The sequence below is a fragment of the Mustela putorius genome, unplaced genomic scaffold (genome assembly GCF_011764305.1).
Source record: "Mustela putorius furo isolate JIRA1106 unplaced genomic scaffold, ASM1176430v1.1 tig00000275_pilon_pilon_pilon, whole genome shotgun sequence".
Lineage (NCBI taxonomy): Eukaryota > Metazoa > Chordata > Mammalia > Carnivora > Mustelidae > Mustela > Mustela putorius.
Window position 1 is genome coordinate 28,634,552 of NW_025421341.1, and position 15,499 is coordinate 28,650,050.

The window sequence follows — 15,499 nt, forward strand, 5'->3', positions numbered from 1 at the left end:
GAACTCTTTCCATCCCTGAATTCTAATCTCCAAAGTATCCTGTCCATGCCCTGGACAGCCCATTTGGGCTCCTGAAATGGAAGAAGAGGTAGGGGAAATGCCTTTATAATTTGGGAAAAAAAAAAAAAAAAAACAACCAAACACTGTTATTATGAAAAATGGCAAGAGTCTTAGAAAGTGGTTATAAAATTGAAGGGAATAGTGAATCAGAGAAATGCTCCACTGAAAACATGATAAAAATATTCAGGACAAGCACAGTGATACTGATTTCAAAATTAGAAAAAAAAAAAAAAATAGGAGGGAGGAAGAGAGAGAGTACGGAGGGAAAGAAGTTTTGGAGAAGGTGACAAAGACATTTCAGGACCTAGGGGACCTACAGACCAAATCTAAAAAGAAAGTACCTAGAGTGACTCTGTCACCTGCTTTTTCCCTGAATGGGGCCCTGGCTCTCATAATTACTCTGTAGAAACTAACCCTAAGTGAGGTAAAATGTCCGAAGGAACAAAGAGCTGGACTTCTGTGATTTATTCTTTATTTCTAGAAGCTGACTGCAAATAAAGCTTCTTTTAGACTGCGTGGTGATGACATCATTCCATCCCCCGCCAAAGACTAGCAAGCATCAGAAGCATTTGAGGATTTGAAAGACCATGCAGCAAAGCAGAACGGGGATCGGAGCACTGTTTGTCATGGCCGATGCCCTTCAGCTAATGCTCTGCCTTCTCCCCCTGTTCACAGAACCGAAAGTCAGCTGCAAATTGGGCCGTTCTGCCTCCACGTCAGGTGTGCCCCCGCCATCGGTCACTCCTCTCAGGCAAGCCGGTGACCCGCAACAGAGCCAGGTACCATCATCGTTAGCCAATCGTGATTGACTTCCTGTGATGCAACATGCCAAACGCTTCACCTCTGTCTGTCGTGTGTTGCTGTAGACAACTTTTGCATTTGCTTTTATTTTTCTATGTGTGTATGGGTGGAGGGGCTAGTCATGACAGTCTGTGTTCTCATCCAAAAAGGACAGTCTTTCTTCTCTGTGACTGGTGAAACTTTCTTTGCTGTTTGTTACCAAATCGTTTTTTCTGTCTCTGGTTCCCATCATTCTGTAATATGAATGTAGTAAACTTGTACTGTATGTATTGGCTTCGCGGTTATTTTTTTAACGATTCTTTCTCTCTTCCATGTTTTGTGTACTTTTATACTGTCTCTGAAAATTTATCAACCTTTGATAAATTTACCTACTTTGTTTTGTGTAGATTTCTTTTTAAATGTTTTGTCTACAACACTTGCACAGATGTTGTCAATGAATTTGTACATACCTTTTACCTCTTATCCTATTATACTGTAATATTTGTGGCCATTCTGCTTTTATTTCTATTTAGCTTGGAGCATGATTGTAAGACACTGTGAATCTCGATGTCCTTATAAATATTCATATACCAACTCATCCGGATTGAACACGGCAGCTAGTCTTCTTCCTTAGGCCATAAAGACAAATTGACCAACCAGATAATCTAGATATTTACCAAAAACTATAGACTAATAAGGCGATCTTTAAATAAATGACTTTCCTCTCTTATCTCAACACCAGAAATGTTCTCAGAAAGAGAATGTAAGTGTTCATGCATGGTAAATAAGTTTTCTATTATCACTTGGAGAAAAGAGTAAAGAAATAAAGGCATAAACTAAAATATCATTTAATCTTTTACAGGAACAGTATGTTGCTCTGATGTTCATTTGGGTACATGGTTGTCTATGGGGATTCAGTATGGGGAAAATCATGAAACATAAATGTCTATCTGTAACTCACCCAATAACAATTCAGTACATCTTCTTAATGTGTGAAGCTTAATTGTTGTTACTGTTAAGTATTATGGGTGTTAAATAGGATAATGTCATCCTGGAGTGATTTCTCTCTGCTTCCCAGCTTTAATCTTTGTATTCATAAAACTCTTCTGAAATAGTAAATTATGAAACTAGCGATGGTACCTCCATGGGAACTGTCCATTACTGATTAGCAAATTACATATTCATCAATTATTTAAAATGTCAAGCTATTTTAAAAACATAACTAAGCAGAATAATTGCATTTTTTTTTCTAATGGGGGACATGGTGCTTTTTAGTATTTTGGTCTGGCTTAAATATGCACAGGATTTGATTTATGAATATATGCGACATCTATAAACATGGAGAGATGAGAGGCCTGTCTCAAGGACATCTCAAGTGTCATTTAGAATTCCTTGTGTCTTAATTTAAAATGTTAAATGCTTTCATAACTTGACGTATCCAGCTCGAACACTTTTTGGGCAAAAAAATAAGTAGAAACGATAAGATAATGGATTAATAAATAACACAATTAACCTCACTAAGATAAACTGCCACTTCAGTTGATTTAAAGCCATTTCAAAAATGTTACATTTGCCAAATTTAAAGTTTAAAAAGCTGGATACAGAAAGGAAAGAAATTTAGCTGACTGTCAGAAAATTGCATTCACGTAATCGATTTTCTAAGGACATGTATCTTGCTATTACATTACTCTCAGTATCACAGAGTGGTTTTCTATTCTTTCTTTTGTTTTCCATTATTTTTTTTTCTAGTTATCTTTATAGTTGTTTCATCTTAAGCCCCTTTAACTCTCAATGAAAGGAGGTTCTTGGGGTAAACTTCTGGAATAAAAACAAGACATAATGTTTGTGTCTTTGCATTATCAACTGTTTGCTCACCTGATGAGATACTCTTTATTCTCCCAAATAGAGCAACACGAGAAAGCCCTTTACGTTGCTTGAACTCTGTTAGTTTCCCTACAAGCTGCAGAAACCATGGCATGTACCCATAAAGTAGATGGACCGTCACAGCTCTGAACTAGAAGGCAAGCCTCTGAGACTCTCCTCTGTGGCTTGTGACCTGGTGTAGTGTTTGCCTATCCCTCTAATCTGGAACTAAGGAGGTCAGCACGGCTCAGAAGAACCCTGCTTTGCACCCTGTGACCCAGCTTTGAACTAAAGTCCGTGGCTACTTACTGAAGATCCACCTCTCACCTAATTCCTGGGCTCTTGACTGAGATATGTCTTTAAGTAACAGCCAGGATGACACTGCCCTTTGTTTGGTAATCCATGTCCACTGGCTGACTGTAAGAGTGAATATTCACAAACCAACTTGGATATGGAATGCTTAGCATTATCAGACAATTACCCGCATCACCTCTTAAGCAGTTCTTCTGATACCAGGATTCCCAACAATTATTTAAACACATTCATGCCTGATAGGCGATGAATCTGCTTCTTCCTGGGAAATCATGGAAAAGCCACATGATTTCTTTCAAACAAACGGAAGCAATCGTTAATCCCTAAAATAATTCCAACAGTGCTTATCAGCTGAGGAACTTGGCTTTAGGATGTCTGTGCCATTTTAGCCATGTTAAGGGACATTACCATTCGTAGAGGAGGAATTGTGTTTTCTTTCAGATTGTTTATTCGTATCTTATCGGTTTCCCATTTCCTCAGTGCAAGTTTTTGACATACCCTTACATGCTGTGGTAGGAGCTTTCTAAGAAGTATTATAAGAGGGGCATATGGAAGTGCTTGACATTGGTCCAGTAAAGAAGTACAGAGGTGCCCACAAGAGTCCCCCTCCCACAGCCTAGGCCAATAATGATGGCCACCCCCCCAATCCCTGAAGAATCTAGAGACAGCTGTGACTCACTGAGCCACAGAGGAACCTAATAATAAGAATAAGAATTCTTATTATTATTAACAGTGACTGTCCACCATGAGCATTTGTGTATTAAAAGAGGTCAAGATAATGTTTGCTTGGTTTTGCAATCTTTGGGCCTCAGATAACCACAGTAGACCCAGGATTTGTAGAAATGTGTAATCTTATCTGACTGGATGTTCAAAGTATGTAAGAGAAAATATAATGCTCAGGAAAGAAGTTGTAAAGCATTTATAGTATAATATTATTTGAAACTCAGAGAGATGAAAACAATTTTTTTTTTCTTTCTTCATTCACTCCAGAAGAAGTAGACTAGACATGGGACAAGATATTTCCTTGGAATTTTATTGTAATGTGGCCACATATCTGGGCCTTTTTCTTAAAACAAATCTTCAGAAACTAAACTGAATTTCTGTTCCTGCTAGGAAAATGCCATTTTCTTTCCTTAGTTATAAAAGTAAAATGGCATAAAAGTCATATTGAACTTGGAGCGCATGTAACTTTCTCTTTTTTGCTTCTGTAGTAAAGTAGAAAGCCATGTGTTCAGAATAAAGGGTGTGACCACTTTTATAGATGGTAGAAAATGATGTTCATGTCGTTCCTCTGTACCTGGCCTGGAGCAAGCCTGTCTCTTGGAATGTGACCTCCATTCCATCAGTGATGATGCCATCTGTACTCTTTCTGGAGCAGGTGGTAAGACAGAAGCTGATGCTCATGGTCTTGGGAAAGCCATATTTTCTCTTAGGAATGGAGCAGCTAGAGTGTGTTTCCACAGAAGTGCCAACTTTCCTTGGAAAAATGTTCCCAAAGAGTGTTTGTATTTGTTTTTCAGAGAAGGAAAGAGATAAGCCCTATATCTCCCACCATAGTACACACTCATGTCACCCCTTCCATTTCTAAACACGTAGGCTCCTTCTGACACACAAGCTCTCTCATACTTACACATACATATACATACTTGCTCACACTCCCTCACTCATGAATGTACACACTTTGCATTTGTTAAATGACAGTGGAATCAGGGAATCACAGAGCAGTGATCACATCACATCATATCACAAGTTGCATCACAATAACAGTGACCTAAGCCTTGAAATGAAACTTCACCTTCTCTTTGAGGGTAGTTTATCCTTTGAAACTGGATTATCTCTAATTATTCTTAATCTCGGGGAAGGGTTAGGAAAAGGCCATCTGTAATTTCCTTTGGACACACATTGCGAAGGCTGACAGACCCAAATCTCTTTAGAAATCTCACGGTCACCTCCAAAGCCATTATCTCCTATTTTGTGGACCCCTGACACCATGACAGATACCTCTTCATTACCTAGGGCAGGCCTTATCCCAGCTGCTGGTCAGGCGAGCATGCCCAAGTCCTTTCAACTTGCCCCTTCAGGATGATTTCTCAAATGTTTATTCCTTTCAGTTCCAGTGCTCTGGCCTCTTTCCATACTCCTAACATCCCCCTGTAGTTTGATGACCTTGTTGGAACATAATGAAAGCCAGCCCTGGATTGGCTGCAGAGTAGAGCATGTTCTCTTTTCCCATGGATGCCATAGATGTGTCTGCACACAAGCATCTGGCCTGCTTCTGTAGGTAATAGAAGAAATGTTGGGGTGTCCAAAGCTTGACACATGTCCAGTATGTGTTCTGGCCATGCCTGAATGTCAAAAATTGTTTTTTAGATATCTTGACAGAAGGAAGGTAAAGCATCCAGAAACAGGGATTAAGGATCAGTATATGTGATTTTGTGACAAGGGCTGTGCCCGATTCTGAGGCATACCAATAATAGCCAACAATTTGTGTCAGACTCAGTGATCTTTTGCTGACTGACAAAATTTCTCTCTTGATAAATGTCTCTTTCTATATATCCTTGTTTTTCTCACAATCTAATTTTGTCCTTGTCTTTAGTTTCCTACCTCCAATGCAGTGGGATGTGTTGATTTGCCCCCACAGCCTCAGTAGTGCTTTGTCTTAAAGCTTTAAGAAGACCACTGCTCTTTCTCAGGATCTGGGCTTTGTAAGTTTTGTGAGTTCTGGGCTTTCATTTAGTTTTCTACATAGTCAGAACATTTGCACATAAAACTTCTAGGAGCATAGAAAGCATAAGGAAAATGAAAGACAATGTGAGAGTGAGTATATTGACATAAATGCTCAAACAAGGGCATAGAAAGGAATTGTTTTCATCTTCTCCACGCCTACCTACATCTCTGAATAATGTAACCTTAAATGGTATGTTCTTATTTAACCTCACCTTCCATGCATAGGATCAAGTAGAAAAAGTAAAATAAACCTTAAGAATCTAGAAGTTTCAACAGGGTTTTCTCTTCAGAATTCCCATGCTACCCTTAGCATGGATAGAACTCGTTATTTTGCCAAGACTGTTCATACTTTATTCTAGCCTTAAGTCTTGTAGACCTAGAACCTATGTACTAAGAGGGTTAATATGATCAGTTGTATATACCTTTTCAAGTGCTTTCTGTCTAGGAGCTGAAGTTTTGTGGTGGATGGGAGAGAACGGTGTTAGGAAGGGAGGGAACTGGAGAGGTGGTGGGAGGGCAAGTGCCATCCCAGCTTCACATGATGAAGGGATCCTCCTCTACCGCGCCTTGCTCAGGTGTTAAACAATCTTTTGTTGTTAAGACCCTGAGATTATTCCAGTTCTTCCTATGAGACCTGACCTGAGAGCGTATTCTGTGTTATATTTGTACTTGACATAGCTGACTGGATTATATGCTCCTGATTACAGTGCAGGAAGGAAATGGAGGAAAAGCAGAGACAGAACACACAGCCAAGCACCCAACACTGAACTCACTTCATTAGCACATAGCTGCCCACCACAGAGCTTCCTTCAGGCCATACAATATATTTAAAACGACTCCTATTGTTTGCTTCATTCTGCATACAACTTAATTTGACATATATTTCCAAATAAGTAAAACCCAACAGGGGTACTTGGAAACCCCTGCTATGTTTACAATACAACATCATTACGCTGGAGGAGGGTTTATCTGTATTAACTTCAAATTGTAAAATAAGGTGTTATGTTAACAAAGATTATGTTACAAAGAAATTATAATTGTTAGAATAATGATGTTTACTGAAGAGCCTGGATCTAGCCTTGTGACATGTGGAATAAATTAATATTATAAGTAAGAATGTCAGTGTTTATATTGATCTATTGCCATGTATTACGGCAAAAGTACGTTAAAATAATGCGAGTGCCAAAACACGGAAACAGAAATACATTCTTATGTGTGCTGTCAACAATCCTGTCTGATTGCTTTATATGAATGTTAGCCTTTACTACCCATTGACACTCTCTGTGATTAATTTCATATTTAAAGAAAAAGCAAAATTTTGTGATTGCTTTTAAATAACAGACAAATCCAGTCATATGTGTAATGACACACTGGCATTACTCTCAGATTGCTTTTTACAATACACTGCAGGATAGCTAAGAAATTTGACATATTATTTAGGCATCCCGTGTTAACTTTTGTATATTTCAAGGAGTAGAATATCTGGGAGACACCTTTTAAAGACCAGTAGTTTCATGACCCATCTTTCAATAATACCACTATTGAGTAGAATTAACCTAAACAAATTTATCCCTGTGCTCTTATGCCAATTCCTGCCTCCTCCCCGCCCCCCAAGAATAACTTGTCATTTTTTCCCTTAGGGCAGGAGGCAGGGTATAACAAACAAGAGGTTGTTCTCTAAGAAGTCATGAACCACTTGACACAGGGGGGTGGGGATGGGGGCACAGGGGCTGTGAGTTTCCATCCTCTGACTCAGCTGTAGTCCCTGATCCATGCATGCGTCCTCCTCAGTGTCAGAGTCTATAACCTAATCCATCAGGCCTGCAGGTAAAAAAGCAGCTTACGGATATACTCCAGCATTCTTTAACCCATGGAGAAGATAAAAAAATTGTTTGGATTCCTTAGATGAGGTTTCCATCATAAAAACCATGTGCCATTTATTGTCATCTCTGCTGCGGACTATGCCAGGAGCTTTTCTTTCTACAGTTCTAGCCTGTGGGTACTGTTACCATCCCGCATTCCAACCGTGGGTACTCCGTGGGTACTCGAGTGCCTTGTCCTAGGTCTGTACCTGGTAAATGTCAGTCTGTGATCTTAGGTACTCAGCTACTTAAAGGATGAAGGACTTCTTTTAGAGTCCTGAATCCACCAGTTAGTAACTGGTGAACTTGAATATATTGTTCAACTCTTCAGTATCTGTTTTCTTATCTGTAAAATGGGCGCAGTGTTATCTGCCCTGGATGGTGATTGTCATCATGAGGATTGAAGAGAACATATGTAGGGAAAGCTCTGGATGGACAGACCAAAAGTGCTAGAAAAATACTCATTCTTCTCTTTTCCCTTATAGCTTTTCCTTCTTCCAAAATTCACTCCCCTGCTTGCTAGGAAATGCTAAGTAGGAGAGTTGTCTTAATCAGTGGTGTTCTGAAGGTGGTGGGCATGGAGGGAATGGTCCATCCACCCTGTATCACTGACCTTGTTTAGAACCACTGGTGCATCGTGATAATAAAAAGCACAGACTTTTAGCCACTTTCATTACAGATTTTAAATTCTCTAGACAGTGGATCTCCTCATTACCAGCATCTGAGATGGACTGGTTTCTCCCACCCCCTCCTCAGTACACTTGATACAATTATATTCATTATTCCTTTTCCAAATAGGAAATTAGGTACTCAGTTATTTACCATACGATTGGAGTATCTATCTGGCATTTCTTCTTAACACCTGAGCCACCCAGGTGCCCTGTACTGGCATTTCTTCTTAACTTATAGGTCTCATGTGTGGCTTGGAAGCCAAATGAGTAGAAACCAACTAAGGTTACCATTTCAGAAAGGCCACCTGCCCCCTAATACTATTTACTCTCCTGTTTGAGTGAAAGTATGAATGAACAGAAAGAAAATGTTTAGGCTACAGGGGAAGCCCTTACCAGCTGGGGTCAAGACAAAAGATGGAGATGCAGGATAAATTTGCTACCAACATCAACACTTAAAGCTTCCACAGACCATAGTTGTTTTTTATTTTGTTTTGTTTTGTTTTTTGCTTGTTTGTTTTTTAAAGATTTTATTTATTAATGAGAGACAGACAGGGAGAGAGGCAGAGGCAGGGGGAGAAGCAAACTCCTCCCTGAGCAGGGAGCCCGATGTGGGACTGGATCCAAGGACCCTGGAAGCATGACCTGAGCTGAAAGCAGACACTTAACCAACTGAACAAGCCAGTCACCCAGACTGCAGGTTTAAGTGCCTTGTTCTCCTAGATGCACACGCATTTATCCAAAAGTGTGGATATTTTATTATATTATTTTGTTTTATTATAATATTTTATCCCATCATATTGATCTGACAGTTCTGTATTTTAATTCCTTTTTTTTTCCTTTTAATAAAAAAGCATTCAGGATATCACATTATAAATTGTTATGTACACCCAAGGCCTGAATTTTAACCACATTCTGTCTTGCAGAGTGAATGTGCATCCAGTCTCACCCTGATACATGGGTGTCAGGGGGTACCTCTTTGTATTTCTTAATCAAAGTTAGAGACAATGGAATCTTTATATTTTTTCAGACCTTTGTAGCCTCATTTGTTCCTCTTCAGATGCCAAAGGCATTCTAGTTTCGAAGACTAGCAATAATATGGACATATTCAGGAAAGTAAAGCTAAAGATTTTAAATCCATGAGTTTATTCCTTGTGTTTTCAAGTTGATCTTTCAAGTTTCCAATCCCATGTCAATTTTATTAAATAATTAGATAATAGAGACCCCGGAAGCAGGGGGCAGTCAAAAATATTTAACTGCTAGACTTATTCCAAATGTCCACTTGACACTTGAAAGTGATAACTTTGGCTCAGTCTAAAGACCAATTTCCAGTGTATCACGGTGGAGCTTGTTGGAGTTGAATACAGATAGATAGCCACTGAAGGACCATTAAAGCTTTCCAGGTTGCTAATTTCGTTTGAGATCTAAATGCCACGGTTGTGTTCTGCTGCCAGTTGTTAGCAGAGGTCCACAGAAACGTTTCCCATCACAGGCTGTAACTATTGAAATGATTATCAGGCTGCAGAAGAAGCTGGACCAAGCCAGCTGGGGGAAAAGTAGCATAACATTAGGTGGACCCCTAGCGCCACCTACCATCCAAAGTGTACATTACAGCCAGACCTTGGATTTTAAAAATAATTGAACCAAATAACACTGAGTTATGACAGATAAAATATGTTGTTTGCCAAAATAACCATAATACTTATAGAAACCCGGAATAAACATCTTTTATGATACTTGTTTTGGATAATTTTCATGAATTAGTCTTGCAATTTTAGGTTGTCTAACTTTTAAATATACCTTCCTGTACTTCTAGGGGTGGGAGGGAATAATGAACCACAGACAGGGATTTCTGAATGTTATGCACTATTTATGATGAGATACAACTATTTTCCTCAGGACTTATGACGTCTTCTGTGCATTGTAATTTCCTAAATCCAGTCTGAGCCTCAAGGAAAGGAGGTCATTTTTTCCTGTATTGTATTCTGAAAAGAAAACTGGCAAAGGGAGCTTGTCTGGCTGAATGGAGGATTCCTCTTGACTGCTTTTGTTCATCATGGACATATTTGAAACATATTGCATAAGATTCTTTACAGAAAAGAGAAGTCTCCTTAACTAGTGGGTAAAATTACCTCCAACTCAACTTACATGTGGATCAGGAAGAAATGTGTAGGCTATATTAATGTTGGCTCAGAGTTACACTACATTTGACTCAAAAGAACAAATACCCACATTAAGAGTGCCTTATTCAAGAAGACCTAGAAATCTTTACTTTGTACTCTTAGCTCACCTGCCAGACAAACTGTTATTCTTTGTTCCATGCTGCAAATAAACATTATCTTTCTGGTTGAAAGCATCGTCCTCAAATAAAATAGACTTCCAATATGGCATTTGTTGAGGGCTTACTATGTGCCTGACACGGTGTTCAAGATCTTTTATTTTCTAATTTTATTCCCATAGCCTATAGGTGCAGTAGATAATGTTATCCCCACTTCACTGATGGGAAAACTGAGGCTAGAGAGTGTTTTACCTATTGGAGATCTTATACCTAGTAGTGGCTATATGGACATGAGGTGTAAGCCCAGTGTTCTATCTACTCAGTGTTTGTTTTCTTTTCTACCAGAAATAGCTGCCCTTCTGAACTTGCTCTCTTCATAGAACTCACTTTCTTTCATTTCTGTTAATGCCATTCATTGATTTATTTAACCATTCTTTGATTTTTTTCAGGTCTTGCCTTTGAATGCCTCTAGATTAAAAGCTAATTTAGCAGAGGGTCAAATACAATTTAGACTTTAGCTGAGCAAAGTACCACCTAAGAAGAGTAGGATTTCCAAGAGAGAGGCGGGGCTGGGAAGGCAGCTCCTGGAAGGAAGCTAGAAGTCATTCGTTGATTGTGTCCTTCTCCTATGGACGGTGTGGGTGGTGTGCTGTGTGGGCACGAGTGTGTGTGTGTGCATGAGGAGTACATCTTACTCTTTTCACACGCTGAGAAGAAAACGTATCCTCTCACACACGCACGCCTAAACGCGGCTTCTAGAGCACCCAAGGAGATTTAACCAACAGCACACGAAAGACGAACCATGTATTCACCGGAGATTCATCCAACTTCTCGGCTTGCGTGGGGAACCTGGAAACAGACGGGGTGGGGCGGGGCGAGACCAACCATACCGTCACTTCAAAGCCCTTGTTTTCTAAAGTAAATGCTGCATTAGAGCTTCTTATAGTCCCTCGTCATCAGCTGTTTTGACAGGGATGGAGTCTGGAAGGCGGCAAGTCAGGACTTCGTTCCTGGGAAATGAGGCAGTTAGTTGAAGGACCAGAAAGCCTCAGGAGCCCTCATACCCACCCCGTCAGCTTTGCATAGGAAAGGCTGGAGGCTTTTCAGGAGAAGCCCCATGAGCCAGTCACTGATCATTCAGGATACAGCTAGGCAGGAATGGGGTCTGTGTTGTCCCTAGTTGGATAGTCACCTAAATAATGAAACAAGGAAACTTTGGAGAAGTCTTACGTGGGAAGCACTTCACATCCCATGCTTGCTCTCCCCAGGCCTCATGGAATTGCCAGGTATTTTGATTTTTTTTTTTTTTAACATTTAGCATTGTTTGAGCAAAGATGTACAGGGTGCTTAAGGGTGCGTGGTGCATTAGGGGGAAACAAGAGAAGCTGCAGGACAAGATAGCAGGAGCCACTCCAAGAGCTTCATGTGGTGGCCTCTCTTAGACCCAAAGGTGGCTTGCAGAAGGATCGTGCAGTCTTACGACAGGTTCATGCTTTTCCCACCTTCGGTTCACACTCCCCACCTGTCACCATATCCAACCTCCACACCCACAAGGAGTGCCCTGTGTTTGTTGATTCCTCAATGCAGAACTCTGTAAAGTATGCCCATTGCTTACAGGATGGAATAGTAACTGCTTTGCATGGATTTCAAGGCCTGTATCATGGGGTCCTGGTCTTTCTGTTCAGCTTCATTACCCAACAGCCAGTCTGATACATCTCAGGCTCATCCACTACCTTCCATGGTTTTCTCACAAATGCCCCAGGGATGCCTCCAGGATTTGCCTAACACTGAACTTCTTCTTGGAACACCCTCCCTAATCCTGGGCTCCTGGAAACCATGACTTATCAATAGGTCAAGTCTGGAATCAATTGTGTTCTTGCATTTCATGAGGCTGCCACCACCCTCCCAAGCATATCTTCCTTCTTCTTTATCTCTCCTGTACTTTATACTTAGTGGGCCTTATTTTTGTATAAAGGAGACCGTGGTCTGAAGCATGTAATCTTCTGTTCTGTTACCTAGAAAAGTTGTCTGGGGAAAGGTCAGATAAGATAAATTCCTTTACTATCAGAGTGTTTAATTTGCAGACGTGCATTGGAAATTGCAAAGAGGAGACTATGACATCTCATGCTTATATATGTAATAAATACATGTATTAGAATGTATTAGACCCCCTCTTTTTTTTTTCTTTTTTTCCAAAGAGTATCTCTTTTGATTCCAAAGATATAGATTATAATTGTTTACATTAGATCATAGGCTCTTTCAGGGCTGGGATGTATATGTTCAAGTTAGAAATTGCTAGTTGTCTGAGTACATATTGAATGAATAAATTAATTAATGCTCAAGGCAGAAACAGATAAGCATCCGATTGTAAAGCTGTTGTAATCATTTGCAGAAGCATTTGGGCTCTTGACAGGTGGCTCTACTCATAGTCATCAGACATGCCCACCTCCATTAATTTACTATTTTTACCTGTTGGTGGAGGATGAGAGACAAATGTTAGAGAAGAGAATTAAAATTTGGGTGTCATTGAGAAAGATAACGCAATGCTTGCAATACACAGGAAAAGGGAAATACCTACTCAATTCATTCCTAAAAATTGATTTTTTAATAAAAAGAAAAGCAGCTTCATTGACCCAAAGAGGAAGCGTATGTTATGGGGACCACTTTAGAAAGATAAACATTAATGATACAAGTATATATTTTGGACATACCATATAGTGGGACTGGGGGAAATTAAGACCTTTATGGTCTCTAATAGAAGTGATTAGGAAGCCCTCTCCCAACAAAGAGTTCAATATGAAATTTTAGCTCTTAAAATAACACAAAACTTGTTTTACATTTATACTTCTGACACCTGCTACAATGTATGTTCATCAGTTGTGTTCTGCTATGTGGAATATTTCCCCCCACACCACCAAGCAATTCTCCAATGCCGGCAGGGGGTTCTACAACTTAACTCAACTTGGACATTTTAACTTTAACTTATCTGCAGGTGGCACTGGATCCCACTGGTGGAGGGCTCCATTCTCCAAGATTGCCCCACCTCAGGAGCCATAATGGAAACTCCATTTTATCACTCAGCTATAAATCAGAGGTTCCTATGAACCCCTGCTTGGGTTCAGGGACTTGATTGGAGTGGCCCACAGAACTCAGAGAAACCTTTTACCTACTACATCACTGGTTTCTTATAAAAGAATATGCATCGGGATGGCTAGATGGTGGAGATACCTAGGGCAAGGTCTGGGGAAGGAGCACATTGCTTCCAATGCTTTCAGAGAACCCCCTTCTCTATGAATCTTCACATGGTCACCCAGCTGTGGAAGAAAGCTTTCCTAACTTCCTCCTTTTGGGTTTTCATGGAAGCTTCATTAAGTAGGTCCAATTGATTAAGTCATTGGCTATTGATGATTGAACTCATTCTCCAGGGCCTCTCTCCTCCCAAAAGGTGGGTGGAACTAAAAGTTCCCACCCTCTAATCACGTGGTTGGCTCCACCAGCAACCAGCCTCCATCCTCCTGGCTTTCCAAAAGTCATCTTATTAACATAACGAAAGACACCTTTCCAATTCTGCAGGCAGGTAATTCATTCCAAGGGTTCTAAGGGCAGTGTGTCCGGAATGGAGATGAAGACCAACTATAAATTCCTTATTATAAATCACACTATTACAGTCTATATATATTCTACTTTATTTAAATTTTCTTTTTACAAAATTTTGCATTTTGTTGAGGTTATTGAGGCTGAACTTTCTGCTGTGCATTCTCTCTTTTTTCTGTTGTTTTGCCTCAGATTTGCTGGACAGGTGCCCTAAACACATGAGAGCTCTTCTCCTGGATGATTGAGCACTTGGTACATGCCCACAGAATTTCTAAAGCTACACCTGGAGCCAAATTTAAATACAAAGGCAAAGAATTTAAAAAGCTTTTTTAAAAAACTTTGTGATAACTGTCAGTGACAAAGAGCTATTTGCTACTTTAATATGTTGACTTAAAAGAAAGTCTACCTTCCTGCTATACTGTTTGTCTTCTCAGAGTGAGTCAAGAGAGGGAGACTCTTAACTGTGTAACAAGTTGTGTGCAAACACTTGCTAAAGCTGCCAGGAGGGGCAGCATTTTGACTTTCCTTATTTCCTTTAAAAGTCCGGAGGGATTTTACAGGTCCCCCCAAGGAGTGGTACAGTTTCATATTCATCATGGAGATGGAGAGAAATGACCCACAAGGGTGAGGCCAAGGAAGGGAGGGTCTGGAATAGAGAAGGTCGTGCTTTTTCTTCCTTCCTCTTCCTGTCCATCATCTTTCTTTCCTTTCCCTCTTAGCTGCTCCCAGGGGCAGATTAGTAACTGGACCCTAGGGGAAAAGATTCACTGGAGAATATTGCTGGCTGCAAATTTCCTGATAGTGACTTGATAACCTTACTTGCCACAGCTCTGCCAACAGTCATTTGGGGTCCAGGCAAAAAGATTGTGGATATAATTAATTTGGGGCTATTTTTACCATCCCTTCCTCCTTCTAAAGCCTCCATACTCTAAAATCACCTATCTGCCACAAAATTTTCCAGCCTGTACCTCACAACCACTGTTTAGCTTTTACCATATCTTGTACACCAACTAAATGCTAATAACTGACCTATGTAACTGTCATTACTAGTAACTACCAAGTTTAACTGTCATTGACCCTTTGCTGTAATTAGCATTAGCACTTCAGAGTTTGCAAGTTGCTTTCATACATTCACACAGCAAATGCTCATTGCCCATCTGATAAGCACCAGATGTTCTGATGGATGCTTAGCGGCTGATAAAACTTTTTTGTGTTCAAAGGAACTTGAGCCTAGTAAATGATACACACACACACACACACACACACACACACTTTTAAGCATGGCACTTTATGTCTAAATATTTAAACATGTATCTCCTAAGATTAAGGGCATATGGGCATATTTCTAAACAATC

The 15,499-nt window shown here is 40.0% G+C and overlaps 1 protein-coding gene across 2 annotated transcripts in view; it reads left to right on the plus strand.

Moving 5' to 3' along the window:
- Positions 1–15,499, plus strand: part of NYAP2 (neuronal tyrosine-phosphorylated phosphoinositide-3-kinase adaptor 2) — a 256,433-nt gene that overhangs the window by 212,499 nt on the left and 28,435 nt on the right. For both annotated transcript variants that reach the window (XM_004776583.2, XM_045078796.1), the window contains one exon: positions 736–839. In XM_004776583.2, the coding sequence (XP_004776640.1) occupies positions 736–839 (104 nt within the window). The remainder of the gene's footprint in view (positions 1–735; positions 840–15,499) is intronic.